This window comes from Struthio camelus, chromosome 16 (assembly GCF_040807025.1).
Source record: "Struthio camelus isolate bStrCam1 chromosome 16, bStrCam1.hap1, whole genome shotgun sequence".
Lineage (NCBI taxonomy): Eukaryota > Metazoa > Chordata > Aves > Struthioniformes > Struthionidae > Struthio > Struthio camelus.
This window is the reverse complement of record NC_090957.1, coordinates 1,337,187-1,364,621: the sequence shown is the minus strand read 5'-3', so window position 1 is coordinate 1,364,621 and position 27,435 is coordinate 1,337,187. Positions and strand designations below refer to the sequence as shown.

The following is a 27,435-nucleotide window of genomic DNA, read 5'->3' as shown; positions in this document are numbered from 1 at the left end:
CGTGCGGCCGCGGGGCCCGGTGCGCCGCCATGTGAGGGGGCGGGGCCCGGCGCGCGCCCGCACGTGACGGGGCGGGGCCGCCGCCACACGTGACCGCCGCCACCGCCGGCCGCTGGGGGGGGGGGAGGAGGGGGCGGGACCGCGGCCCGGAGCGCCGCGTTCCGGGGGTGCGGGGTGGGTTGGGGGGGGGGCACGGACCCGGGACCCCCCCCTCGGAGCCCACCATCCCCCGCTGGGCACCGGGAGGGACCCCGGGACCCCCCCCAGCCCCGATCCCCCGGTAGGGACCCCCAAGTCCCCCCAAGGCTGGGACCCCCCCCCAAAGGCCCTGACCCCCTAGTAGGGACCCCTGAGCCCCCCCCGAGGCCACGGTGCACCAAGAAGGGCCCCTGATCCCCTAATAGGGACCCCTGCACATCCCCCCTCCCAAGGCTGGGATGCATCAGGAGGGACCCCCAAGACCCCCCCCCAAAAGCTCTGATCCCCCAGCAGGGACCCCTGAGCCATCCCTGAGGCCAGGAGGCACGACAAAGGACCCCTGAGACCCCCCCCAAGGCCCCAATTCCCCCAGTAGGGACCCCCCCCCCAAAGCCAGCACCCACTAATAGGTCCCAGTCAGGACCCCCAAGCCCTCCCCCCCCCCAGGAGCAGCACCCTCCTATCACAGCCCCCAAGACCACCCAGGGTGTGCGGGCTACCCCCATCACTGCAGCACCAGGACCCCCCAAAGAGGCAGGGGGGTCACACATTAGGGGACTTAAAAATTAAGCAGCCCAGGGCTGTGCCCCCCCCCTCCCTCAAAGGAGGGTTTTGGGGAACAGAGCCCTTTTAGCACCCCCCCCTCCCCAAAATCCCCCCAGCTGGGGACTGGGGGAGCAGCCAGGGGTGCTGGGGGAGGCGGGCACAAGGAGGGTGCGGTGAGCCAGGGCGGGGGACGCCGCGCCGCGGAGCACCCACCCACCCACCCGCTGTCCCCTGGGGCGGACACAGAACAGCCGGTTTCAGTTCAACACCCACGTGAATTTATTCAATCCAGTCTGGAGTGCAATGAGGAGAAAGGGGCCGGTTTCGGCTAAATCAGCTCTCTTTATGGAAACAAAGAGACGACTCGGTTGAGAAAACTCCTTTACAATGTCCTAAACACCTGCACAATGGGATGGAGCTCACAATGATTACGTGACGAGTTTTGACTTTAAATACAGAGACGGGGTTCGCTCCCTCGGATACAGCACAGCACACGGACTCCACCGAACCGCAACCCCCCTCCCCACCCCCCCAGAGTTCCTGGAATAGAAAATAAAAAGCCTCGGGAAGCCAGCAGGCCACGTCGGCTCCCTCTCCGCCTCCTGTCCGGTTCTCCGACGGCACGGGCGAGTTAGGCTTCTTTAAAAATAAAGTTAGAGCGGGTTAATCTTTTTTCTTGTCCTCTGCCGCTTTCTCCCGGGGGGAGCTGTCGGGCGCCTCCGGCGTGGCGGAGCCGCGGGGCGGCCCCTCTGTCTCGGCGCCCGGCGTGCCGGGAGCCGGCCCGGCGGGTAACGCGGGGCTCTGCGTCGTCTGCGAGACCTGGTCCTCGCCGCTGATGCCAAACTCATTGACGCGTGTGAGATCCACCCGGTAGATCCAGCGCTGGTAGAGGTAAATGAAGAAGACGACGTCTGTGGGAGGAAAGGAGGAGAAAAGGGGGAAAAAGAAAAAAATCAGGGATGGAGCAGAGGTGGAAATTAGGGATGAGATGCACAGCAGAACAGAGCCAGGGGCGCTGCCAGGGCTCTCTGCTCTCCCCAGGAGATGGTTTAAGAGCTCAGCTGGGGCCCCGGGGACAGCTCTGGGGTGATAAACAGCCCCAGAGCAGGTGGGAAGGGAGGGAGCAGCACCGGGACGCAGCCCGGCCAAGCGCTGCAGCCCCCTTCGCAGGAAGGCTCCCGGGGGTCCGTGCCACATGGCCGGGGCAGGATCCAGCAGCGATTTGTCCCTTCCAGCTACGCAATCCCGCTCTCCACCCCAGCGGGGTAGGGCCCGACGCGATGTGGCGGCCGCGGCGAGCCCCTTACCGTCCCGCAGGCAGCCTATCCTGTACATCATGGGCATCTTGATCACGAAGGCGAAGAGGTCGTCGATGAAGGTGTTGAGGGCTTTGTAGGTCAGCATCCGCCAGGGCAGGTGGGCCACCGACTTCAGCTTGTAGTTGATGAACAGCTGCGGGGTCATGGTGATGAAACCTGCAGGACAGCGGAGGGGCGGACCGCTTCGTTAACCAGCGCTTAACGCTGCCAAACGAAGCCCTCCGGGTGAACGCGTTCGGTTCAAAGGCTTCCTTGGTTCGCGGGGTGGCCAGGATTTGGAAACGCAACCGGGTGAGCCCGTTTTCCCTCCTGCCATCCGTGGGAACGGATCTCAGCCCGATAGCTTACCACTAACTCCTTCCCACACCCAGTTCCTCCACCCCGCTAAGGCTGGGCGAGTGCTTGGCGCTTGAAACGCGCTTTTGCACAGCCAGCAATGGCTGGGTTTGAGGAACTGAAATGTTTGTCGGTTTTGGTTCAGTTTTCCAGCCCAGTGAAGATCAAAAACAGAAAACCAAAGAGAAAACACCGTAGTCAAAACCCTGCATAAAAGCACAACTGAGACAATGACTGGATGCTGTTCCAGAAAGCAACGTTTCTGCGAGCCGCTCCCAAGTCAGCTGTTAACACACAGAGTCAGACTAAATTATTGAAGCTACTTTTTCCTACACGCTGCTTTAGGGTAAAAGCTGGTGAATTAAGTCACAGTTGCAGCTCAAACGCTTCTATGAAGCGGCAGGCAGGACAGACAGAGGGGAAACGTGGTCCCACGAGGGCAGACGCTGCTGGGGGACAGCCTGAGAAGAGTTGGTGCCGCAGCGTTCCCACCTTGGGGGGGTGGGGTGGGGTCAGGAGGCAGAAGCGAGGAGAAACGGCCACGGCAGACAGTCCCGAGGCGCTCGCGAGCATGGCTGACCCATTTGGCATCCCTTCCAGCTGACCCACGCAGAGAGAAGCCAAGCCTGCAGGGTACGACCTGGCACGCAGCCTCCCTCACCCCAAATCAGAAGCGTTTTGGGGCAGCTCTGTGGCTACTCACGGCAGCCCCGAACACGGCTTCTCTGTGCTGCTCGGGGCACTGAGGAACAGCCCAAGGAGCCCAGCGCCGCTCGACACTCACCAAACGTCAGGAGGAAGCCGTAGAGCATGCTCAGCACCCACGAGTACCAGCCCTTGTGCTCCAGGTATAACAGACTGTACACGGCGTAACAGCCCAGCAAGGGAAAGAGAATCCACGAGAGGTACCGGAAAGCCATCTGGGGAGGCAACAATATCTGAGGTGAGCTGGGAAGAGGGCAGGATCCAGAGGCAGCACCTTGGCCTCATGCTTTCCTCTCTCCTGGCTCAACATCCCTTCCCAAAGATATCAGAGGCCTTGGACCCCTCGGTCAGGCTAGGCAACACCGTGAGCCTGCTTCTCCGACAACCTGCCCCGTCAGGAGTGTGTCCCAGGGCTTTTATGGAAGATGAGGCTAAAAAGACTTCCCAGGATGTTCTCTCTCACGCAGACAAGCCGGCAACAGGCTCCGCGTTGCCCCCACCCTCGCCTCCCGGAGGGCCCCGCTACTCACATCGTCGTACACCTTGGTAGAAGACTCAATGTACGTGGATTTGTCTTTGAAAGTCAGGCGTGGAAACACTCCTGCGACCTTGTTCTCTCGGTCCAGCTGCTCATCGGCCAAAGCAAAAGTGTGGGGGGGGGGAAGATTACCAAACAGCGCTCTGCCATGCCCAAGCGGGATCAACCGCGACGCAGCGTGATTTTGTGCACCGTAGAGCAGCACCCCCCAGAGATCCAGTAGCACAGAGCGATCTGGGAACACTACCGACACCCAGAGTGCCCAAGCCACTGCTTACCCTGACGTCCATGACCTTTGTGATCTTCCAGAGGTCAATGAGGAGCCCGATGAAGACGCTGACTTGCACTACGAAGTTCGTTTCGTTGTCCAAGATGTAGAGGAGAACGACGAGTGACTGGAAGACGCCAAAGAAGACAGAGCGGACGGAGAGACCCTCCAGGGACTGCCGGCTGTTCCAGAACTGGATGTCTGCGAGCAAGGAATCAAAGCCAGGTCAAAGCTACTGTTCCCATTCAGGGAAAACAACTGCCTCTCTCCACCCAGAGGAGCTGCACTGGGTCCTACTGGGAAGCCAGTTCATCCCTACAGTGCATACAGAGCCCAGTACGGCGCTGTGGGCTCTTTGGGAGGCTCCGGAGACCAGCCTTTCTCCTCCTTCCCCAAGATGGCAGAGGGAGCAAGAGGAACTTGCCGACACACAGGAAAAGCGAGCAGGGCATTGCCCAGAGACGAGCAGACACCGCAAAGCACAGTCTGAGTGGCCAAACCGGCAACGGGGGCCCAGAAAAACACACATTTCTGGCTTTAAGCCCACAAGTCAGCCCTGTGGCACTCAGCAACGCAGCAGAGGAGCAACAGATGTCTCCGAGCATGCGACAGCAGCCACAGCCTGCCCAGGACACAGCTAGGTTTAGCCATGGCTACTGAAGATGCCACAACCCCAGCTGGGGCTCTCTCCCCTCGCAAACAAGGAAGAGGAGGGTTCCCAGCAGCTCACACCACCTCCGGCAGCGTGTTGTGCTCGGCTGGCCGAGATCATGCCGTAGCAGAGGCCACCTGCTCTGTCACTGCCACGGGGACAATACCAGGTGGCCCAGGAGAGGGGGGAGCAGGGATCCCATCAGCCCAAGGTCCCTCCACAGGGACTCACCGTTTTTGAAGGCCAAGAACTCAAATATGCTGTGAACGATGGAAACGATGATGGTCAGAGCCAGCAGGTACGGGTTTGTCTCCAGGAGGGCAACCTGGAACAGGCAACAAGAACCTCGCTGAGGCTCTGTCCCATCCTCCTGCTGCTCCCAACTGCCTGCCACACCAGGGCAAACAAGCCAAGGAGGCCCAGAAAAGGATCTGGGAGAAGACGTTGATGCTTTAAGGATTTTCTCCAACACAGAAACTGGCCACGTCACCATCCCATTGCTGCATATCGCCTGCACAGCCCAGGCGCCTGGGGCACCGTGGCAGCACATGCCATGAAACAAGGAATGGGTGACTGGGGCGATGCTTCCCTGCCTCCACCTCCCCTCGGCTTTGTTCCCAAAGAGGCTGGGAAAAGCTGAGGACCGCCATTCGGAAGTCGGTTTGAGCTGGGGGTTTGGGTCCCTCTAGGAGCGCTTTGAGAGGAGACAAGAGCTCGTATCACGAAGCAAACAAACAAGGAGTCATCACAACGAAGAACTAGAATTAACACTTCCAGAAAGCTATGGAGAGGGGGAAGGAGTCGCTATGGAAGAGTATCCGAGCCTGATCCCAGTCTATAAGAGCGAGCAGGAGAGCTGTGTCAGGGAGAAGAGACACGCGCAAGCAGCTCTTACCTTCACCGAGTCCTGCTCCTCGTCTGACTGCTCATACAGGTCCTCTCCCAGGAAATTCCAGGGGGACTTGGTGCTCTGGGCAGCATAGAGCTGCCAGCGCCACAGGGAGAGCGGGCAGAAGGAGAGGCGGAAGGGCAGGCGCTGCAGGGTCTCGTTAATGGGGAAATAGTCCTTCTGCAGGTTCCAGTAGTCGTTGAAGTAGAGGATGGGGTAGTAGTCACCGCTGACGGCGTCAAACTTCACGTCTGCAGCCGAGGGATGAGAGCGGAGACAGACCTGAGCAGGCCATGGGGACCACAAGAGCCGTTTTACTGCTGCCTCTCCACCAGCACAGCACTTGGGAGAGACCTACAGGCTGCCAGTACAAGTGCCCCAAGAGCAGAAGCTATGCAGGACAGGGCTCCTCTGGGAACGAAGCCACCTCTGGGGACACAGGCGAGCCACAGCACCTGGCTCAAACCTGCTGCTCTTGAAGGGCTTCAAACAGGCTCAGGTACCTGCAGCAAGGAAGTTTGGACAGTCCCTGCTCCATTTAGCATGCTGGTAACAGGAGCCCTGAACACCCAGATGGCACCAGCCCGGTATTACCAGGGTTGATATTTGTTTCACTGGACATTAGGCAGCAGAGTCACCCAGCATCGAGTGCTGGCAGAGGACGGACTCCCAAAGCCCCTTAAAAGCGTGAACTGCGACAGAGAAACAACTCCCTTTTCCCACAGGAGCCCAAACACGTTCTCCGAGGAGGAACGAGCTGCCAGCGCAGCAGGAGACGGCAGGGCCAGCCTCAGAAAGCTCGTGCCCGTGGGAGCAAGGGGGCTGCTGTGCGTCCCGGTCCTTACACTGATCCAGGGGCGGCGGCACGCTGCCCTTCACCCAGGGCGTGTGGTCGTCCACCATGTTGATGGTCAAGTTGGGGTGCCAGTGCGAGATGACCTCCACGGGACCATAGTCTTCCGCCCTCTGCAACGAGAACAAAGTCACGGCATGCGCTGGGGGCCAGGGCCCTTTGCATCCCCACGTGACGGGAACGGCCAGCCCCAGGGACCCGGGCAAGGCAGGGGTTTAAAGCTAAAATAAACCAAGGAAAACAAAACAGCCACAGGAAGGGGCATCCTGCAGCAGGAATATTGAGACCAGCAAGGCCTGAGAGCAAAGACAGTGAGCTGTGGTACCTGTCATCTTCTTCAAACCATAATTTACCATGCAGAGCCCCAAAGCAGATCCGCTCCCTTTGCGGTAGTCAGTAACTCCTGTTCAGTCCATCCCTAACCCTAAGGGATGAGCCTACACCAAAGGCACCCGAAGCAAGGCCAGGCCTGAGCCCGGACAAGCAGCTTTGTAGGCCTCTAGCTCCTTTTCCACATATCTCGGTCTTTTTAGCCAGGGGAACTTGAGGGGCTGCAAGATGCTGGAGCTGGCTCAAGCCAAGCCACAAAACCATGCTGGGGAACCCTCGGGGCCGCTTTCCTTCTGCTACATGAGGCCCACATGAACACAGAGGCCACCAGGGCATACACCGTATGCACGAAGCGTGGGACGGCCCAGAGCAGGACACCGGCAAGAACGCTTGCCCGCCACATCTTACTCAGAGTTAGTCTCTCAGCAGCCTGACACTTCACTGTCACTGTCATCCACTAAACAGGGCAGGAAAGGAGGGAGGAAGAAGAGGCAGGGCTAACCCTCCTGTCTCATCAGAGCTAAAAACGGTATGGCAAAGCCACTGTCCTGTTTCCCTTCTGGTTTATACAGCTCATCTTCGGAGCAGGAGGAGCAACAAACCCCGAGCAGGAAGGGCACTCTGCCGTTGAGTTCCCAGCGCCTTTACGATCAGAGGACAGCGCGTGAATATTTAGGAGTTTGGTGGAGGACACACCTTCACTGCTTTCCTAGGGGAGAATGCTAAGCCAGAGCAAAGGAGCTACTTCCTGCGATCTGCTGAGAACGGTGAAGATGCCCGTTTGCTTAGCTAAGTGCTTTACGAACCAGCTATCCCTCAAGCCTCCCCTGTGAGAAGCCCTAAAACGCACCATACTCCAAAGGTGACTGACACCGGGCCAGCACGAGCCGATCTGCTCTCACCGCAGTTACGCTCGGCTCAAAGGAGAAGCGACCCACAGCCAAGAGGGCAAGAAAAGGAGACTGTTACCTTGATCATTTCGGGGTCCGCTTCTGTCTCTCCAGTCAGAAGGTTCTTGGTTTTCTGGAACCGCCGTCGTTTGTATTTATTGATCACTGGAAGGAGAGAGGAGATGTGAGCAGCCCTAGTCCTTTCCACAGCCTGAAGGAACTTCTGACTCTTCCTCTGGGACTCTGGCCTGGGTGGATAACTGAGGAACAGCGGTCCTGGGAATGCCCTGTCTGTCCTGCTCTCTCCCAACCTTCCTTCTCCCACACGGTGCCAGACACTAACGCTGCCACACAGACCAACAGCAAACAACTGGGCCCCTAAATCTCCCTCTGATACAGACACTTCTCTGCTCATGCCTCCATCTCTCCCAGATGCCACAGGACACAACACAGGAAGAAGATGCACCGTCATGCCAAGTTTACCAAACTGCCAACCCAGGGTCCAAAATAAGGTCCAGAACACCTATGAATCTCTGTTCTTTCAGGGGGACCCACATTCCTGGACACGTCTCAAGAGCTGGAAGAGAAGAACCTCATTCATCTCCCTCGCATGGGACCTGGCTACACTTCATTTCCTTCACCAGCACTGGAATCTCGGTGACCACCTCTGGTGAAGGACAGAAGACGCCCAGGAGTTGACCATCCACACAAGCATGCACAAGGCCAGCTTCTAGCTTCAATCCAACAGTCTTTTGGATTTCCTGTCCTTGCAAAAGCCCAGGGAAGGTTCAGGTGATGATCTCTGGCAAGCCACAAATCTCCCACTATTAAGCCTGGCAGCCTCTGTACTTCTGCCTACGTTTTGCAGAAACACCTGTACGTTTGTCAGTGGGCCTCAAACCCCCTGGAGCTTGCAGCCTTGCCTCAACTACATGTACGAAGGTAAGGAAGGAAATCTAGAGAGGTTTCAGCCTGTCGGGGGGGCCTGGAGCATTTTAAGACAGCCACAAGGTAAATGGAGGAGCCCATTTCCCTCACATAACCCACACGGAAGAGTAATCTGGACCGTCTTACTGATCTTCCTAGCTATCACAGCAAAAGGCTTCAGATTGGGGATAGTTTTTCAGTGAACAGTAAATCAAAGTTACAGCCACTGGGCCTTACTGCGTGATGTGTGGACCGTGGCAAGGCGTCTGTAGAGGTTTTTCTGTCTGGGATCTGGGTGGAAGCCGCTCTTTGTGAAGTACACGTGGATGTAGATAGAGCCATTTTGCTGGACGCTCTGAAATCACACACCGACAGGGTGGTTACGGCCCAACTTCGGGCTGCACAGGGCGAGTTTACCGCAGCCCACAGGAGCTCAGCTGCAGTTTCCTAGCCACAACCACAGCCACCGCCTCGGCGCCTGTGCTCGTACAGCACCTAGCACAGACGCCAACCATCCCCCTTGCATCGGTTAACTCTGTGCATAACGAAAATGCAAGGAAATAGCTGCTCTTTTACAGCATCTGAACAGCAACATGACCGTGGCCTGTGCCTAGCTGCAGAGCAAAGTCTTCAGCTGCTGTATGGCCAGGGGTAAAACGTTAAGCCTTTACAGCTGGTTATGACACAAGCTTGTGCCATGGCAGACCAAAATCGATGCCTTTGAGTCCTGTCACCCTCTTTGTAATAAGCACTGAGTGAGGCAGAGCCTACTCGTGTTGTGGGGCGAGCCCAGTCCACAGGGTCTCACCAGCAGATAGCGAAACAGACACTAATAAACATAACGGCAGGGATGTGCTGCGGCAGCCTACATCCACACAACTGCACGTCTCAGGCTCTCTCACCTACTGGAGCTCAGAGCTTTCAGAGTTGTTTTTGGCACGATACCCAGCAAAGACGTGGAAAATCCCTGCCAGCCCCTTGATGGTTCTTAATCCGGCCTCAAACCTCCCAGAAAAAGCAGCCAGAGCCCTGCACCCACCTGTGAAATGTCTACCTCCCCATAGTGCTCGTAACACCCATCCGCATTCTCCCCGCTGGTCCAGTCTCCATATACGAGATCCCGCTTCTGCCAGAACAGCGCCGAGCTGACGTTGAAATCTGTAAAGTGCTCGTGCTCTGAGATATACACGTACAGGTCCTGTGGAGAGAAGAGCGCGTTGGCTGCTAGCGGACTCAGTCCGACAGCGAGATATCACTGCCCAAGCGGCTGTATCCTCCCCAAACGCCCGAGCCTCCCATGCGCAGTGCAGCTGGGACAGCATCCCCTCCCAAACCGTCTCTGCGCTGTGGCGAACCCAAGACATAATTAAGGTTTCTTTTGACTGCCGTACCCTGCCAGGACACCACAGGCATGAGGCAGAGTACTGGATTTGTTTTAAACCCTCCCCAAGCAACAGCAGAGGCCTGTGTTGCACAGAACCTCCCAAACCCCTGCTTTTACACACCAGCAGTTCACCCCCTCTGCTGCTCTCCAAGCAGCCCAACACGTGCCTGTCGCAGCAAACACCAACTCCCTGTTGGACCCTGACTTTTGGGGAGCCCTGTTTTAGCCACAGCATCACCTGGAACCACTGAGGGTGGTCAGTGAGGTGGCAGAGGAGCTGCTCTGCCTGACCTTGGTGCAGGTACTAGAACTGCCTCCCCTGAAGAGCTTATAACAGCACATGGCATCGCGGCCCAGGCGTGAAAGGGCATTTGGCTAGCTGCCCACCAAGTGGAAAGGTTGCTAGGTTCACCCCAGCCCTTCCACGAAGGCTGCTGAGAAACCAGCACACAAGCAGTGAGAAAGGCAGCAGGTCAGGGATAGAGGCAGTGGGCTGGCTGCAGAGGGAGGAGACAGGCGCCTCCTGTCGCTAGATCCTACCTATGGCAAAGAGCCACAGAAACCAAGCAGGATCGGCAGAGCCACGTGGGAATGGTACAACGAATTCCCCAGGCTGCATGCCCAGGCCCAGATCCTCCTGCCCCTCCACGTCCTTCACACCAGCCTGCACTTTCCAGGCTGTTCTCAGCACTGCGAGAGCTTGAGATGAGCTGAAGCAGCTTTGGCACTGCATGTGGTTTGATGAACTCATCCGAGAGGGAAAAGGATTCGTATATGGACGTATAGAAAATCGACACATGCCAATCACTCCATCTCGCACCCCTGTGAAGAGAGGGGCTTGCAAGCAGGGGCTCAGGGCATAACAGGAAAAGCGAGTTGCTCAGGGCTCTCGTGGCATGGTGCAGAACGACTCCTGCGTCCTGCTTCCAGCATTATGCCCCCGGCAGCAGTAACAGGACGTCTGGGATGGCCCGAGCTGCAGGAGGCATTAGCTCCAGCTTCAATAGCCAGCACCTACAGTGCTGTGAGCCCCTTCCGACCTGACCCGACGGGGAGCTTCTGTCGGCATTACCATCAAAGTATCCTTAGGGAAGAGGTTTCGGCTTGGAGCTCGCGGCGTCCTGCCAGCGCTGCTCTGCTCCTGGGGTGCCGGCCCGCGGCGGAACCAACTGCTGATGGCCCAGATGATAAAAATGCTGCGGAAGAAAGGGGGAGAAGTCACTCAGGCATCTTAACCGCCCTCCTTAGCCAAACCAGCCGTGGTCTCGCACAAACAACGCTGCCCTTTCCCTGGGGTAGTGGTGGTGGTGGGGGAATTGCTAGTACTGGATTTCCGAGCTTTCACTTCAAGGCACAAGTTTTCACTCACCTCAGTTGTCTCAGGCATTCACCTTTGCGAGAGAGGTGCCGGCCAGAACAAACTGGTTCTGGGCCAGTTCAGACTCCCACAAAGCGATGCCGGGCACGGCAGACTCTTCCGGCAGCAGAGCGAAGGTGCTCAGAGCTCACGATAAAGCTGTGCTCCGAGGTATGTCAGCCTCTGCGGCTGGACTGTCAGCGGGACGTCTCCAGCGCAGGACAGGGACACCGGGGCGTCCCCACATCCTGACAGAGGTCCTGAGTCACTCAAGTGAAACATCAAGTCGGAGTTCAGCCCAAGACCGATGGTGGGGATCAAACCACAGGGAATTCGAAGCTATAGGACAAAGTTGGCACCCATACCTTTATGGGCAGCAGAAGCTACGAGGCTGGGTCACCTGGAAGACCGATGGGTCTGAGCATGCTTCCAGTAGCACGCAGAAGCCTTCCCTGCAGAGCTCAAGCCTTTTGCTTGCTCTTGATCTCCAAAACAGAGATGCTTCTTCAGTCAAAGCCTGCCAAGGGAGACAGTAAATTTGCTGCCTGTCTTCTGGAGTACAGACTTTGGGGTCTGTGCATAGTGCAAGGCAGCTGAATAAGGACCCATACTGGGCAGGAGGGCGGAGGGACGATCTTCCATCTCCTCCTGGCCCGAAAACATGCAAGCTACAGCTGTAGCTGTGACATTTCCCAGCTTGGAGCCCGCAGCTGTAATTCCCTCCAAACGCCAGTCCCCACAGGGGTTCTCCCTGGGTTGCTTCCAGCAAACGGACCAGGACAGGTCCCTTCTGTACTTCCTCTGCAGCTCTCTGTGAGCCAAGCCGGGCAGTAACATTTGAGTATATGAAAAAATGCTCTTTTTTTTTAAATTTTGGATGACTCTTTCTGGCAAAGCCCTGCTCACAAGGCAGCGCGTCTCAAGGTGGAAAGATTTTCAGCCACGTTTTTCTTTGCAGTTAACGCTCGTGGAGTATTGTGTACATGCCTCAAGCAATTTTAAACCAGACTCCCTTCTCCTGGTCTAAGCACAAAGCTACTACATGCCTAGAAACAGCGGGCAGCACTGGCAGCAATAGCCGGCAACCAAACAACTCCTCTCCGAGACTGAACGATGGCCAGAAGCACAGAGTAAATGACTTCACGGAGAGAAACGGGCTCCAATCCATTAGAGTTACTTTCCTAGATGTCCATGCCACGAGGAAGCCCAGTTTTCAGGTGGAAGACTGGAGATGCGCTGAATTCAGTCAGGATTTCACTCGTGAAAACTGTCTTGTTGCGCTGGGTCAGAGCTTTTGAGAAAGTCTGAGCGCAAGGGTTTAAACAGAAAGCCCTGAGCTGTCAGAGCCGAGAAGATGCACCAAGCAAGTCTCCCTGCACACTTCTCGCTGACCTGGAGGAAACGCACAGAGCCCAGCACCAAGTCCACACTGCCGGCTCTCCTGCAAACTCACCCAGGTTAATAGATCCAAAGAGTTAACTGTCTTGTTCCCTCCCGGCTACGTACCACGCGGGACTGCCAAAGTATCCCGCTCAAACAGTCACAACAAGGCCTGCAGCCAGCTCAACATGACTGTATAGAGAGTTTATCTTCTAGAACAACCTAGAGCATTACTGGTTGTACAGGGAAGGTTTGGGAGCCTATTTCTTCTTCAAAAGACAGGGGTTTCAAAAACCAGAGCAGACACGAGGCATGATGTTCGTACACTGAAAGCAAAACATCACCCACTCCCCGTCGGAGCAGCCCACTCCGGGTTAGGCGATGGGACTGCTCTCCACCTACCAGCAAGCGTGATTTTTTCCCTCGCGCCTCCTAGCCCCTTCTCTGCCCTTCAACCACAACACAGGGAACGACTTCAAGCGCCTCCGCTGCGAAAGCTCTTTGTTCGCCGCGATCGCTACGCGATGAGATGATTTAGTGCTCTCTCCTGGCCACGCGACTCTGGTTTTCCTGGCCAGCAGACAGGCCACAGGGTCACGCTTGCTGTGCAGGAGAGCTCTTCTAGCCATTCAGAGGGATTCGCCAAGGGAAATGACACTTTGGAGAGGAACAAATCTGCCCTCGGTGAGACAGAAACAAAAAGACAGACCGACTTCCCTCCCAGGAGAAGCGCAGCTTCTCAGGACACTTCAGAGAAGCACAAGGGAAGGCAGTGCACTGAACGAGGGTGGACGCACGGAGACTTTGCGCGTGAAAGAGCGGAAGTGTAAAGGAGTCACAGCTTTCATGATTCTCAACCCCTTCATCAGCCCCTGATGTAGCAGGTCCAAGACCCAAGAGCACGTCCACAGCAGGTCTGTCGGCTCCAGCATCCAGAATTCCTCACCGCAACGCGGACAAGGCTGGGAAGAACCACTCTGCCTCCTGATAAGAACACAGATTTGGATTGTAAGCGTCCAAATACGCAGCGCTGGCTCCCAGCAGGCATCACGAGGCAGGCACTATGGCAAGAACTGCCGAGAAGCCTTCAGTGAGGGCAGCGATGCAGCCGAGCCACCTGATCTGCCTTCATCCTAGGAAAAGCATCCCTGCAGTGCCCGAGTCTGAGAGAAGAGATGGGACAAGGCAAACCCTGGCTGTCCCTGCTTACACTCACAGAGTTCCTCGTTTTCACGGGACTGGAGAGATGCAGAGAGCGGTGCAGCCAAATATGGAGGTACAGTCTTGCGAGCACCCTCAAGATCCCACCGCTCCCCATGGGGCCAGCTGGGTTTGGGCTGCTGAGATCAGCCTCTAAGCCAAACTGCAGCCGGAGGGAAGGCTGGGTTGCAGCTTCACAGGGCCAAAGGAGGGCCCCAAAACCCCACACGAGACGCGTGGGCTGTTCTGCCATCGCAGCGTCAGGTGGGAAAGCTCAGCGCTACCTGGGGCATTGCTGACAGGGTTGGCAGGGTTTTACGGTGGCTCAGCAGCAGCCTGCCATCCTTGAGTGATCTTTTCTCTCCATACGGGTCCACACGGGTTCACCAAGGCTCCGGATGAGCCCTGAAGAGGAGCTGCCAGTCTGCCAGGGAGGCGAGGTCAGTCAAAAAAGCCCTGCCTGAGGCAGTCCAAAGTCCATCCAGCAGTTTGGGTTGAAGAAAGGCATCCGAGGTGTTGGAGAACTGAGTCACAAACATGTCCGAGGCAGCTCATCCACTCCAGCCCCATGCGGGAGCTCAGTTCAGCCCAGAAAACTCTCCCAAGCAGAAGTTCATTAGGGCCTTCAGGCTAGAAATCTGTGAGGGCAATGAGTCCCATGAACTGTTGCATCACCCTGGGACCATCCAGATGCATTTTTAACAGCTGGTTTTACTCCTGGGGCTTCATTTTGCCCCCTACTACCTGTTTAGTACTCCCAAACCACAGCTCCTTTACTTTCCTTAGCCATCCTACAGCCCAAGATCTCTGCAAGAGCATACAACGCGGTGTTTTAAAACAGCCTGCTCCAGCTGTACAAACCTGGCCACAACCAGAAACACCCCGGGCTCCTCTTTCCCCACCTGAGGAAATCTGCTTTGCACCAGAGACCAAGCTGAAGCAGGCGAGACCATCGGCACCCCCCGGGGAAGTGCAGCGCCCCTAGGACATGGACGGCAGGGCCTTTCGCCTGCTTGGCGGCGCCGCCGCTCAGCCAAAGGAGCATTTGAAGGGCTCTGCGCCACAACCTGGACTTTGGATCCCTCTCGACAAGTCATAGAGGACACCGACGCCTCCTCGGAGGAGAACAGGAAGCACACTCAGCCTGTTCAAGCAGCTGCTCCTGCCTGCGATGAACCAATCTCTGAACTTCTACGTTTATCTCAGCCACAGAAGAACAGCTCGAGGCTATAAAAGCTGCAAAGTAGCTCAAGATCCCGGAGTTCAGGCAAAGCCCTGCGCCGGTCGGGCGTGTAGCCCCGTGGGTTACGGGCCCTGCGTCAGCACCTCGGGGCGCTCTCGCCAGCCAGCGACGGTCACACGTCACACCTGAGCCACCCTCACGGTCATGAGGCCCCACTGGCAGGGGCTTGCCAAGGCTGCTTGGATCAGAGGCAGCTTGCCAGGGACCCTGGCGTCCGGGGAAAAGGAGGGGGGAGCTACCAGGCTTTTCTCCCTCTCTGACATGAGCCCAGGAACCTGAGGGATCCTCAGTACCTTCCTCTCATCTACGAGGGACCCCAGGGTCCACTCAGATGTGAGCGGGCCAGGTCGCTGTGCCCCTGCACCAGGAACCCTGCTGTCCGAGGGATTTTGGAGATGGGTGGCAGCACCTCTCCTGGGACCCCACAGCCTAGGGGTATCAGGGAGGAGGAGATGCACTCCTTCCCCTTCAGGGATCCCCAGAGAGACGTACAACAGGACGTGACGGGATGAGGAAGTACCCCAGCACCCAACGGCAGAGCGGAGCAGGGGACACAGCGGGATGGGACACAACCCCCAGTGCCCCGTCACACACTGGGGAAGGACACAGTGGGACAGGGCACGACCCCCAGCACCCTGCCACACCACTGGGGGGGGGGGACACGAGGGGACAGGGCACGACCCCCAGCACCCTGCCACACCACTGGGGGGGGGGGGTCACGAGGGGACAGGGCACGACCCCCAGCACCCTGCCACACCACTGGGGGGGAACACGAGGGGACAGGGCACGACCCCCAGCACCCTGCCACACCACTGGGGGGGGGGGGGACACGAGGGGACAGGGCACGACCCCCAGCACCCTGCCACACCACTGGGGGGGGGGGGACACGAGGGGACAGGGCACGACCCCCAGCACCCTGCCACACCACTGGGGGGGGGGGACACGAGGGGACAGGGCACGACCCCCAGCACCCTGCCACACCACTGGGGGGGGGACACGAGGGGACAGGGCACGACCCCCAGCACCCTGCCACACCACTGGGGGGGGGGGACACGAGGGGACAGGGCACGACCCCCAGCACCCTGCCACACCACTGGGGGGGGGGGTCACGAGGGGACAGGGCACGACCCCCAGCACCCTGCCACACCACTGGGGGGGAACACGAGGGGACAGGGCACGACCCCCAGCACCCTGCCACACCACTGGGGGGGGGGGGGGACACGAGGGGACAGGGCACGACCCCCAGCACCCTGCCACACCACTGGGGGGGGGGGACACGAGGGGACAGGGCACGACCCCCAGCACCCTGCCACACCACTGGGGGGGGGGGACACGAGGGGACAGGGCACGACCCCCAGCACCCTGCCACACCACTGGGGGGGGGGGACACGAGGGGACAGGGCACGACCCCCAGCACCCTGCCACACCACTGGGGGGGGGGGGACACGAGGGGACAGGGCACGACCCCCAGCACCCTGCCACACCACTGGGGGGGGGGGACACGAGGGGACAGGGCACGACCCCCAGCACCCTGCCACACCACTGGGGGGGGGGGACACGAGGGGACAGGGCACGACCCCCAGCACCCTGCCACACCACTGGGGGGGGGGGGACACGAGGGGACAGGGCACGACCCCCAGCACCCTGCCACACCACGGGGGGGGGGGGCGGGCACAACCCCCGTTGCCCGCTGACCCCGGGGGGAAGGACACGGCGGGGCAGCTCCCGACCCCCGGGGCACGACGGGGGGAGGGGGGGGGCCCAGTCCTGTTGCCCCCCCCCTCCCCGGTAGGCCCGGGCGCCGGTGGTGCCAGGGCTGCGGGCGGGGACCCGCGGCTCACCGGAACAAGACGCCTTTGATGACCTGCCAGGCGTTGGGCGCCGGCTGCTGCCGCTGCGTCTCGGCCGCCGCCGCCGCTTCGCCGCCGCCGCCACCGGCGCTCCCGTTACTGGTCACCTGCTGAAGGGAAGCAAAGAGGGCGGACGAGGCCGTCAAACGCGCCCCACCGCTTCCCCCGGGGCCGCTCCCGACCCGGCCGGGGCCGCCCCTACCTGCTCCGGGCCCGGCCCGGGCCCCGCCGCCGCCGCCGCCGCCGCCGCCTCCGTCTCCGGCGCCGCCATCTTGCTGCGCCGCTACTCGCGCGGCTCTCGCGAGAGGGGACGAGCGGGCGCGAGCTGGCGGGGCGCCGCGTCACGTGACGGCGGGCGGAGCCGGGGCGGGGCTACGAGCTGGGGGCGGGGCTACGAGCTGGGGGCGGGGCTACGAGCTGGGGGCGGGGCGCCGGTAACGTTACCGGGAGTTTCTCAGGGGTCCCGTGCGGGGGGGGGGGGAGGTGAGCGGACCGGACCGGGAAGCTCCCAAGGGAAGTCGGCACGGTTCTCGGGGCGGTGACTCGGAGGGTGCTGGAAGAGGTTCCCGGGAGGCTGCCGGGGGATCCCGGTAGGGGTCCCGCAGACGGTCACCGGGAGGCTGCCGGGGGCCCGGGCAGGGGTCTGCAGGGGGGTGACCGGGAGGCTCCCGGGGGCCCTAGAAGGGGTAACCGGGAGGCTGCCGGGAGGCTGCCAGGGGATCCCGGTAGGGGTCCCGCAGACGGTCACCGAGAGGCTGCCGGGGGGCCCGGGCAGGGGTCTGCAGGGGGGTGACCGGGAGGCTCCCGGGGGCCCTAGAAGGGGTAACCGGGAGGTAACCGGGAGGCTGCCGAGGGCCCGGGCAGGGGTCTGCAGGGGGGTGACCGGGGAGCTCCCGGGGGTAACCGGGAGGTAACCGGGATGGCTCCCGGCGGCCTGGGCCGGTGCCCCCATATGCTGCCAGGCCCGGGCAGGGCTCCCGCTGCCCCCGTGGCCAGGCCCGACCCGCTCCGCTGCCGGTGGAGGCGCCGCCCGCGCGGGGTTTCCCGGCCCGCCCCGCGGCGATGACCTCAGCGGGCGCAGCCAATGGCGGCGCCGCCCGCGCGGGGTTTCCCGGCCCGCCCCGCGGCGATGACCTCAGCGGGGGCAGCCAATGGCGGCGCCGCCCGCGCGGGGATTTCCAGCTCCGGCGGCCGCGCGGCCTCGGCCTGCGGCGGCGGCGGCGGCGGCGACGGCGGCGGCGGCCGGGGGGGCGGCGGCGGCGGCGGCGGCGGGGGCGGCACCACCACCACTACCGGCGGGATATGGCCTTGCCGCTCGGTGAGCGCGGGGCCCCCGCTGCCTGCCGCGGGGGGCAGGGCCCGCTGCTGGGGGCGGGCCCGGGGCCTGGCCGGGTTGGGGGAGGGGGGGGGTCGGTTGCCTTTTGTTGGAGGAGGGGGGGGGTACGGTCCTGGGGGACCCTCCCCGGTCCCCGTTTTGGGGGGAGGCAGGTCCCTGCTGGCGGTGGGGTGGGGTGTGATCTCGGCCCCCCCCCTTCTCCCGGTGCCTGTACTAGGGGTTTGGCGGGGGGGGCAGGGTTCTGGGGACCCCCCCCCCCGGTCCTTGTGATGGGGGGGGGGATTCGGGTGCTTGCTGGGGGAGGATGTGATCCTGGGACCTCCCCCCCCCCCCCGAAGTTCCTGTCTGGAGAGATTTTGGGGGGAGCAAATCCCTGTTGGAGGGGGGTGACGTTCCCCCCCCCCCAGTCTCTGTTGTGGGAGATTTGGGGGGGTGCAGAGTGCTCGGGGAGGGGCACAGTCCTGGGGACTTCCTGATTGCTGGGCTTGGGGGAGGCAGATCCATAATGGGAGGGGAGACATGATCTTGGGGACCCCCCAGTCCATGTCCTGGGAGATTTGAGGGGGAGGGCAGAGCACTTAGTGGGGGGCACAGTCCTGGGGAACCCCTGATCCCTGCTCTTGGGGGGGGGGAAACAGATCCCTCCTTGCTGGGGGGGGGGACACGATATTGGGATCCCTTCCACCCCAAATCCCTGTCATGGGAGGTTTTGGGGGGAATAAATCCTTACTGGGGGGCACAGTTCTGGGGACCCCCCCCAATGCCTGCACTGGGGTTTTTTTGGGGGTACCCCCATTCCCCACCCTGGGGGGAGCTGTCACCCTTGAGACCCCCCTGGTCCTGTCGGGGGGGGGGGTCCTGATCCCAGAGGTGCCCCTCCCCAAGTCCCTGCCCTTGGCTGGCAGGAGGCCGAGGTCCCCTGTGCCGTTAGGTGGGGCTGAGAGGGTGCACCCTGGGGTGACAGCGCCGGTGTCCCCGCAGGAGCTGCCCTCCAGGATCCCAGCTTGGCCATGGCGCACGCCGCACCTGTGGCTGGTAAGAACCCCCCCCATTCCCCCTCCCTGTGGTGCTCGGGGTGGCGGGGCCCAGGCGTCCGGGCTTGGCGGGGGAGAGCCGTGCCTCCTTGGGTGCGAGTTGGGGCAGGGGGGTGCGGGAGGAAGCCTCAATTTTTTCTTTTTCTTTTTTTCCCCTTCCTTTTTGCAGACGATTTAGGTGAGTGGACCGTGGAGGGGGGTCGGTAGGCGCAGCCCCGTGTGTTGGCAGGACCTCGGCCAGAGCAGCATCTCGGAGCTTCGGGTGGTAAAACCGGAGATCTCCGACAAGGGGGTCCCTGCGTGCACCTGAAGCAGCTGGATCCATCCTTTTCCGGGGCACCACGAGCAGGAGTTCAGGGTGCAGAGCTGTGTCCGGTCGAGCGAGCTGCCCCCGCGGCCGCCGTCCCGGAGCGTCAAGGATCGAGGGGATCGAGGGGAAAAGACTGAGTAACACCCACGGGGATGCGACGGGCAGGAGGGTTGGGGCATCTTGTCCCCTAGCTGTGGCCGCTCTGTCCCAAGCGTGGCGGAGGAGATGTTTGTGGGTGGCAACGGGGCAGGATCTGGCCAGTCCGTCCATCATGTGGCGGATGGGAGTTGTCGGGGCTGGGTATTGAGGGATTTGTGGCGGGCTCGGGCACGTTATTCCCTCCTCGTCCCTCAGAGATCATTGAGGAGCTCATCAAGGAGGACGGTTTCCAGCCAGATCCGGCCCCCGCCTTGCCCAAGCTGTTGTCCAAAAGCTCGGCCAAGCTGGTGGCCCGTGGCTCCAGCCCGACGGTGGCCACCCGGCCGCTGCGCCCCGTTGAGCCCTGCCCGGCGACGGCCGGGCTGGCACCCTATGGGACCCCGCACGGCCCTGGGGCCCCGCTGCTGCCCGCCGACACGCGTTCGCCGCAGCTCGCCCAGAACCTCAGCACCCTCTCGCTGTCGCCCAAGCTGGTGCCGCGGGGCACGGCGGGCCCCGGCGGGCGGCACCGCTGGTCTCTGGGCAAGGACCAGCTGGAGGAGCTGCTGGAGCCGCCCAAGCTGGTGATCACGGAGCAGCCCAAGCAGCGGGGCATGCGTTTCCGCTACGAGTGCGAGGGCCGCTCGGCCGGCAGCATCCTGGGCGAGAGCAGCACTGATGCCAGTAAGACCCTGCCGGCTATTGAGGTGAGCTTCGGAGGCAGCCTGGGGCGCGTGGCTCCCTGCTTGCTCGGAGGTGGGGACCGTGAGGTCCTACGGGTGCTGGGGGCCAGAGTCCTGGGATGTCTGGAGCCTCATGGGTGCTGGGGGAGCGTTGAAGCCCTGTGGGTGCCATGGGGTGTGGAATCCCCATCAGTGCCAGAGCCAGGTGGGTGCTGGGGAGGTGCTGAAGCTCCACTGATGCTATTGCCCCATGGCTGCCAGGGACTCAGAGCCCCATGGGTGCCAGAGGGCTGCTGGAGTCCCTTAGGTGCTTAGTGCCCCTCCATGTCTCTGGGTGCCCGTCCCTGCTCAGAGGGTCTCCTGTGTCAGAGTAGCAGGGATGTGCTGACAGCTCATGTCTCCCTGGGGTAGTTGGGTGCTGGGGAGGGTGCTAGAGCCCCCCGCAGGGGTGCTGAAGCCTTGTGATTATCACGGAGCTGGAGCCCCATGGGTGCTGGGGGTGGTGCTGAGATCGCAGAAGGTGCCGGAGCCCCACGGATGCTGGGATGCCCGTATTCCTGGTGCCCCCCCCCCCCCCGCGTCGGTTTAGCCGGTGCAGCGCCCACAGCTCGTGTCCCACCAGCTGCTGAACTGCCACGCGATCCCTGAGGTGAAGGTGACGGCATGCCTGGTGTGGAAGGACTGGCCCTACCGCGTCCACCCCCATGGCCTCGTGGGCAAGGACTGCAGCAACGGGCTCTGCGAGGTCGTCCTCAAACCCCAGACCAACCCCAAGCACAGGTACGGCTGCGCTGTGACACTGGGATGAGTCCTGTGGCCTGCAGGGAGCTGTGCCAGGCTGGTGCGGGGAGCAGAGATATCCCCCACCCACCCCAGGACCCTGGCGTCAATTCGCAGAGGTGCTGTGCTGAAGCTGGTGACGACTAGTTGTCTGCATTCCCTAGGAGGGACGTGGGGTCTCGGAGGTGGAGCAGGGGGGTGGGATGCCTGGAGGTTGGAGCGTACTGGAGGTCGAGCTGTGCCCTGTTGTCTGCCCGTGGCTTTGGGGGCGCCCAGGCACCGATGTGTTCCTCGGTGGTCGTTTAACTGCCGTCCCTGGGTGCAAGCGATGCCTGTTTTGGAGATGATGGAGCCACGGTGGTCCGTGCAGGGCCTTGTCTTCTGGGAACGGACACGCTGGGGAACTGCCCAGCCCCCTGAGACAAAGCTGAGAGGAGCAAGGTGCCTGGGTGCCCTCAGGTTCTGCAGGGGGGAGCTGCCTCTCCAGCACGCCTCTGCTCCCCCGGCAGCTTTAGCAACCTTGGTATCCAGTGTGTGAAAAAAAAGGAGATCGAGATGGCGATAGAGAAGAAGCTGCAGCTGGGCATCGACCCCTTCAAAGGTGAGTGGCTTGAGCAGAAGCATTTCTTGGGGGCCTGGGACCCCCGCTCCTGGGCAGCAGCTGATTTTTGCCTTCTTCTCTGCCCCAGCTGGGTCCCTCAAGAACCACCAGGAGGTAGACATGAACGTGGTGAGGATCTGCTTCCAGGCCTCCTACCAGGACAGCGCTGGGCAGATGCAGCACCTCAGCCCTGTGCTCTCGGAGCCCATCTTTGACAAGAGTATGTGGAGGAAGAGAGGCTTTGGGTCACTGGCGGGGGGCTCAGCCAGGCCCCTGGTACCTCCCTGGCTTCAGCGGGTGGCCATGGGGCAGGGTGGCCCATGAGATTGCACCAGCCGGTTCCTTGCCAGGGCCGGGGCTGCGAGGTTTGGTCGGAGATGGTCCCCTGTGACTGGTGGTGTCCTGAGGGGAAGCTGGTCCCCCACACACAGGGGATCTGGTCACCCGTGTTCTGCAGGGTTGGTACCTAGTGCTAGGGGTGCTTGGGAAGAGATGATGCTAATGAGAGTCCCTGTACCCTGAGCCTGGTCTTGCTGCCCAAGCCTGGCCCCAGGGCTGGGTGATTTTGGAGCCACATTGCTGTTGCTGCACCACAGGACCCCGCAGGGCAGCTGTGGACCCCTGTCCATGCACGGCACCTGAGCACCCCTGAGCTGTGCTCTGGTGCCCCCAGAATCCACCAACACCTCGGAGCTGAGGATCTGCCGGATGAACAAGGAGAGCGGGCCGTGCACGGGTGGCGAGGAGCTCTACCTGCTTTGCGACAAAGTCCAGAAAGGTACCAGCGGGCGCTTTGGGAGCCTTGTGACCCTGGGGGCGCCAATCTACCACCCCAGGAAGTGAGAGTGGGGGTGAAGGAAGGTGACAGAGGCTGGAGGGGGCTGGTGCGCTTGAGGGGTTTGGGGATGGGTCCAAAAGGAGTCTGGAGATGCGAGCTGTGATCACCCCCAAGTGCTTCTGAACAGCCTGGGTGTCGGAGGGGAGGGATCATGGGGGAGTCTGGCTGCCCCCTAGTCATCCTGCAGGGGAAAGGACCCTGGGGTGCTACAGGAGTGTAGATGAGAGGACCCCGGCTAATGATAGGGGAGGGATCCTGGGTGCTGGCGAGGGGCCCGGGGGTCCTGCTGCCTTGCAGGTGCAGGGGATGGGACCTCAGGGTGCTGGAGGGGGGTAGGAACCGCTGGGGGCTGGAGAGGGTGACCTTGGGTGCTGCAAGGGCTCCTGTTGCCTCCCTGACCCCTCTTCCTCTGCAGAGGACATCGCGGTGGTTTTCCGCAAAGAGACGTGGGAAGCGCGGGCCGACTTCTCGCAGGCTGATGTGCACCGCCAGGTCGCCATCGTGTTCAAGACGCCGCCCTACCAGCACCTGGAGCTGGCCGAGCCTGTGGAGGTGGAGGTCTTCCTGCAGCGGCTCACCGACAGTGTCTGCAGCGAGTCCTTCCGCTTCACTTACCTGCCCAAGGACCACGGTATGTGGCCTGGCCTGGCCATGCGTCCCCTAGGATGGGGACGTGTCACCTGGCATGGGGACGGGGCTCGTGGGGGGGAACATGGAGCGGGGACAGGACTCCCAGGGTGGGCATGTAGCCCATGGGATGGGGACAGGCCACCTCGTGTTGGGAACAAGGCTCATGGGATGCGGATATAGAATGGGGATGCAGCCTGAGGGATGGGTACGTGCCCCACAGGATGGGGATGTGCCCCACAGAGACAGGGGGATGGGGACAGCAAGATGCAGCCCATGATTTGGGAACACATCCCATGGGTTAGGAGGCTCAGGGTCCGACCCCACAGGGCATGGGGAATTGGAGGCAGCCCCCCGGGGATGGGATGCATCGTTCCCTCTGTCCCCTGGAGTTTGGGGGGAAGAGGAGGGGTCCAGCCCAGTGTGAGAAGCGGGTCCCTAGGTCACGCATGGTGAGAGGGGGGAACCCCAGTGCTCATGCCCCCACTCGTCCTCTCTTTGCAGATGCCTACGGGGTGAACGTGAAGCGGAAGCGGGGGATGCCTGATGTCCTGGAGGAGCTCTCCGGCTCAGGTGGGTGCCAGAGGGACCCCCACAAGGGGGGCAAGGCCTCCTGAGGGGCCTCCCTCTGTCATCGGGGCCTCCCCTGGGGCCAGTGGCCCCATGCAGTGATGCTCCCATCCCCCTAGATCCGTACGGGATTGAAGCCAAAAGGAGGAAGAAGCCGCCTGGATACATGGATCACTTTGCTCCGCTGCCAGCTGCAGGTGCGTTCCCGGGATGGGGGACACATTTGGGGGCAGCAGTTAGGGCCCGGCCAGCACCCATGTCACGACGCAGACTGACCCAGTTCTGCGTTGGGTCTGTCTGGGCTCCCCAGTCCCCTCTGGAGCTGGGGAGCCTCCGGGGGGGGTCAAAGGGGCCCCCGAGGGCCCCTCGGCACTGGGAGTCCCCCTGGGGAATCTGAGGAGCTCCCCCAAGGTCAGGAAAGGCCCTAGGGCCCTCCCCCCCCGACACTGGGGTCCCCCGAAGATGCCCCTAGGTTCCCCCTGGAGCTGGGAGAAGGCCCCAGGGTTTCCCAGGAGCCTGGAGTCCCCCCCCACCCCGGGTAGGGAGAAGCCCCTAGAGCCCCTGTTGCCCTGGGTTTTCCTAGGGGGTCTGAAGTGGCCCCAACACAGGGGTTGTCCCCAACGCTGCAGGGGCAGCCCCTAGGCCTCACCCAACTCCAGTTCATGGGGTCTCTTTTTCCCCCCCCCGCCGCAGAAGACGCCTTGGCCCTGTTCAGCAGCATGGAGGCAGCACCGGAGCCCTTGGACGCCCTGGCGCTGCTCTACGGCCCCTTGGTCCCGCTGGGGCTGCCGCCGGCCTGTGCCACCATGGACTTGGGGGGCTGCCTGGGCCCTGAGCTGCTGGCTGAGCCCTATGGTTCGCCCTCGGGGCCACCCGCTGCCACCCCCTTCCCTCCTGCTGACCCCCATGGCACTGCCAGCCTCGTGGGCACCCACATGTTCCCCGGGCACTACAAGGAGGCGTGTGACCGTGCCGAGCTGGACCTGCGCCTCGGTGATGGTTGAGGGACCCCCCCGACACCCATGCCATGGACTTGGGGACAGGGGCCACCCCCTGCCCAGGGGTTGGGTTTGTCCCCTCTCCACCCCCGAACGCCTGCCCTGGGCCGGCTGGTCCCCTCCCTGGGGTGGCTCGGTGCCCCCGGCAAGGTCAGTCCCCTCCCTGGTTCAAGCTGCTTTTGCACTATATTTATAGGGGTGGAGGGTGCTGGGGTCCTGCCCCACCTCTGTCACCCTGCCACCATGGGGCAGGGAGAGCGAGTGATACCCTCCCTAGGGGGCTGGGGACCCTGGCTGGTGGCCTTGCGTGGCCGCTCTGTGCCTTGTCCTCCTTCTCTGTATGAGGGAGATGGAGGGGGTGGTTAATAAAGCAATCGACTCCCGATGCTGGCCTTGTGCTGCCCTCTCCCCCCTGGGGCTTGGCACCCAGCTCGTGACACCCCCACCTGCACCCGTGGGTGCCCCTATGACTGCTTGAGGGCCCTTTGGTTTTGGGGTAAAAGGAGGTGATTGAGGGGTCTGGCCCCATCTGCAGCTGTGCAGGGAGCTGGGGCAGGGGCCCCTGCTGGGCTTGGCCCCTTGTGGGGACAGTGCTACTGGGCAAACTGGTTTGTGGTGGAAATTCCCCCCCTCCCTATCTGGGGAAACCTGGGTCTGGCTGGGCTCAATCTCACCTGGGACCAGCACCAGGGCCAGCCTGGCCCAGTTTTCCCTGGGGACCAGCACTGGGACCAGCCTAGCCTGGTACCCCCCAGGAAATGGGACCAGCCCTAGAGCTGGCCTGGCTCAGTCCTGCTTGGGGGCAAGTGCCAGGCCCAATCCTTCCCAGGGGCTGTAGACTAGGACTGACCCAGCCCAGTTCTGCTACTGGGACTGGCCTGGTCTGCGTCCCCACCAGGGTCTCCAGACTGGACTAGCCTGGCCTAGCCCAGTTCCCCCCCAGGGCCCCCAGAATGGGGCTGGCCCAGCCCAGTTCCCTCCTCAGACCTGTGCAAAGCTCTTATGGGCCCAGGTCTTACGGGACAAGGTCTACAGACTCATATGGGTCCAGGCTGGGCTCTACGGGCTTATATTGGACTGCACCGAGCTCATATGGGTCCATTTTAGGCCCTGCAGGCTGGTACAGGCCTATGTCAGGCTCTACAGCCTCCCAGGGGCTCCGTGGTCTTGTACGGGCTCACATGGGGCTCTATGGGCCCCCATGGTGGGGACGGGGGGCCTGTGCCAAGCTCTACAGACTTAGACAAGCCCTTGCTGAGCTTGTCCAGGTCTGTGCCAGCCTCTACGGGCTCATACGGGCCTGTGCCAGGCTCTGTGGGCTTGTCCAGGCCTGTGCCGGGCTCTACGAACCGGCGCTGAGCTCTATGGGTGGGTATGGGCCTGTGTCAAGCTCGAACAGGCCTGTGCAGGCCCTTACAGGCTTGTACAGGCCTTTGCTGAGCTCTACAGGCTCATACGGGCTCACATCAAGCTCTATAGGCTGGAGCAAACGCTTCCTGAACTTATCCGGACCTGTGTCAGGCTCTATAAGCTTGTACAGACCCGAACTGAGCTCTATATGGTTGTAGAAACCGTTGCTGAGCTTGTCCTGGCCTGGGCCACCAGATATCTATAGGGTCGTACGGGCCCGTGGTGGCTTCTGTGGGCTTGTCCAGACCCCTGCCAGCCTCTCCGGGCTTTGGGGGCCCGCACCGAGCTCTACGGGCTTGTATGAGCCCTTGCTGAGTTCATACAGGCCCAAGCCAGCCCCTACGGGCTTGCCTGGTCCTGCACCTGTTCCATGGGCTAGTAGAGGCCCAGGCTGAGCTCCTACAGGCCTCTGCTGAACTCTATGGAATTGCATGGGCCCGTGATGAGCTCTACGGGTTCGTACAGGCCCGAACGGACCTTTACAGGCTTGTAGGGGCCTTCAACGAGCTCGTATGGGCCTGCGCTGAGCTGTACGGGCGAGCGCTGACCTCAAAAGGGCCCATGCCCTTTCCACAGGGGCTTTTACGGGCCCACACCTACCTCTAGGAGTCCGCAGAGACTGGCAAGGGCCCGTCTGAGAGGGGCGTGGGCCTGTACAAGCCCAAACAAATGTGTGAGAGCCCTTACGAGCCCATAGGAACTGGAACAGGCCTGAACAAACTCGGTACAGGCTCGTGAAGGCCCGTAGAGCACACGTTGGGCCGATACAATCCCCTACGAGCTCGGTGTGGGTGCGTACGAGTACGCAGGAGCGAGCAGCGGCGCACACGAGCCCGCAGAGGCCGCCACGGGCGACTACGAGCTGGGCAAGGGCTCCTCGAAGGCCGTAGAGCTTGGGGCGGTCCCCCACGAGCCCGCAGAGGCTGCCACGGGCGACTACGAGCTTGGCAAGGGCTCCTCGAAGGCCGTAGAGCTCGGGGCGGGCCCCCACGAGCCCGCAGAGGCCACCACGGGCCTCTACAAGCTTGGCAAGGGCTCCTCAAAGGCCGTAGAGCTCGGAGCGGGCACCCACGAGCCCGCAGAGGCTGCCACGGGCATCTACGAGCTGGGCAAGGGCTCCTGGAAGGCCGTAGAGCTCGGGGCGGGCCCCCACAAGCCTGTGGAGGCCGCCACGGGCGACTACAATCTCGGCAAGGGCTCCTCGAAGGCTGTAGAACTTGGGGCAGGCCCCCACGAGCCCACAGA

General features: G+C 61.7%; 2 protein-coding genes across 3 annotated transcripts; one reads left to right on the top strand and one right to left on the bottom strand.

Annotated features, from left to right (window-relative positions):
* Window positions 1-999: 999 nt before the first annotated feature.
* On the bottom strand, window positions 1,000-17,208 carry CLPTM1 (CLPTM1 regulator of GABA type A receptor forward trafficking). 2 transcript variants are annotated; one of them, XM_068910409.1, is made up of 14 exons: window positions 17,068-17,208; window positions 16,857-16,975; window positions 10,908-11,031; window positions 9,491-9,649; window positions 8,689-8,806; window positions 7,604-7,689; window positions 6,297-6,417; window positions 5,458-5,702; window positions 4,794-4,887; window positions 3,921-4,111; window positions 3,635-3,730; window positions 3,184-3,319; window positions 2,052-2,219; window positions 1,000-1,655 (listed from the first exon to the last, which is right to left on the bottom strand). In XM_068910409.1, the coding sequence occupies exons 1-14, from the start codon at window positions 17,134-17,136 to the stop codon at window positions 1,408-1,410; spliced, it is 1,974 nt and encodes a 657-aa protein (XP_068766510.1). In that variant the 5' UTR covers window positions 17,137-17,208; the 3' UTR covers window positions 1,000-1,407. The 2 variants fall into 2 exon arrangements, with proteins under 2 accessions (XP_068766510.1, XP_068766511.1); XM_068910410.1 differs by having other exon boundaries at window positions 16,857-16,972; window positions 17,068-17,158.
* Window positions 17,209-18,092: 884 nt separating this feature from the next.
* RELB (RELB proto-oncogene, NF-kB subunit) lies at window positions 18,093-25,163 on the top strand. The gene is made up of 12 exons (XM_068910393.1): window positions 18,093-18,183; window positions 19,183-19,236; window positions 19,405-19,413; window positions 19,900-20,390; window positions 20,989-21,146; window positions 21,656-21,747; window positions 21,836-21,967; window positions 22,421-22,525; window positions 23,001-23,216; window positions 23,717-23,785; window positions 23,902-23,979; window positions 24,476-25,163. Exons 1-12 carry the CDS (start codon window positions 18,168-18,170, stop codon window positions 24,784-24,786), a joined length of 1,731 nt encoding a protein of 576 aa, XP_068766494.1. The 5' UTR covers window positions 18,093-18,167; the 3' UTR covers window positions 24,787-25,163.
* The last annotated feature ends 2,272 nt before the right edge of the window (window positions 25,164-27,435 follow it).

Coding starts and splice junctions, on each gene's coding strand:
- CLPTM1 (XM_068910409.1), bottom strand. CDS start 17,136: ATGGCGGCGCCGGAGACGGAGGCGGCGGCGGCGGCGGCGGCGGCGGGG. Junction 4,888..5,457: donor AGGAGCAGGACTCGGTGAAG/GTAAGAGCTGCT, acceptor TGCCTGTTCCAG/GTTGCCCTCCTGGAGACAAA. Junction 2,220..3,183: donor CGGCTTCCTCCTGACGTTTG/GTGAGTGTCGAG, acceptor GCTGTCCTGCAG/GTTTCATCACCATGACCCCG.
- RELB (XM_068910393.1), top strand. Junction 21,748..21,835: donor GGGCATCGACCCCTTCAAAG/GTGAGTGGCTTG, acceptor TCTCTGCCCCAG/CTGGGTCCCTCAAGAACCAC. Junction 21,968..22,420: donor GGAGCCCATCTTTGACAAGA/GTATGTGGAGGA, acceptor TGGTGCCCCCAG/AATCCACCAACACCTCGGAG.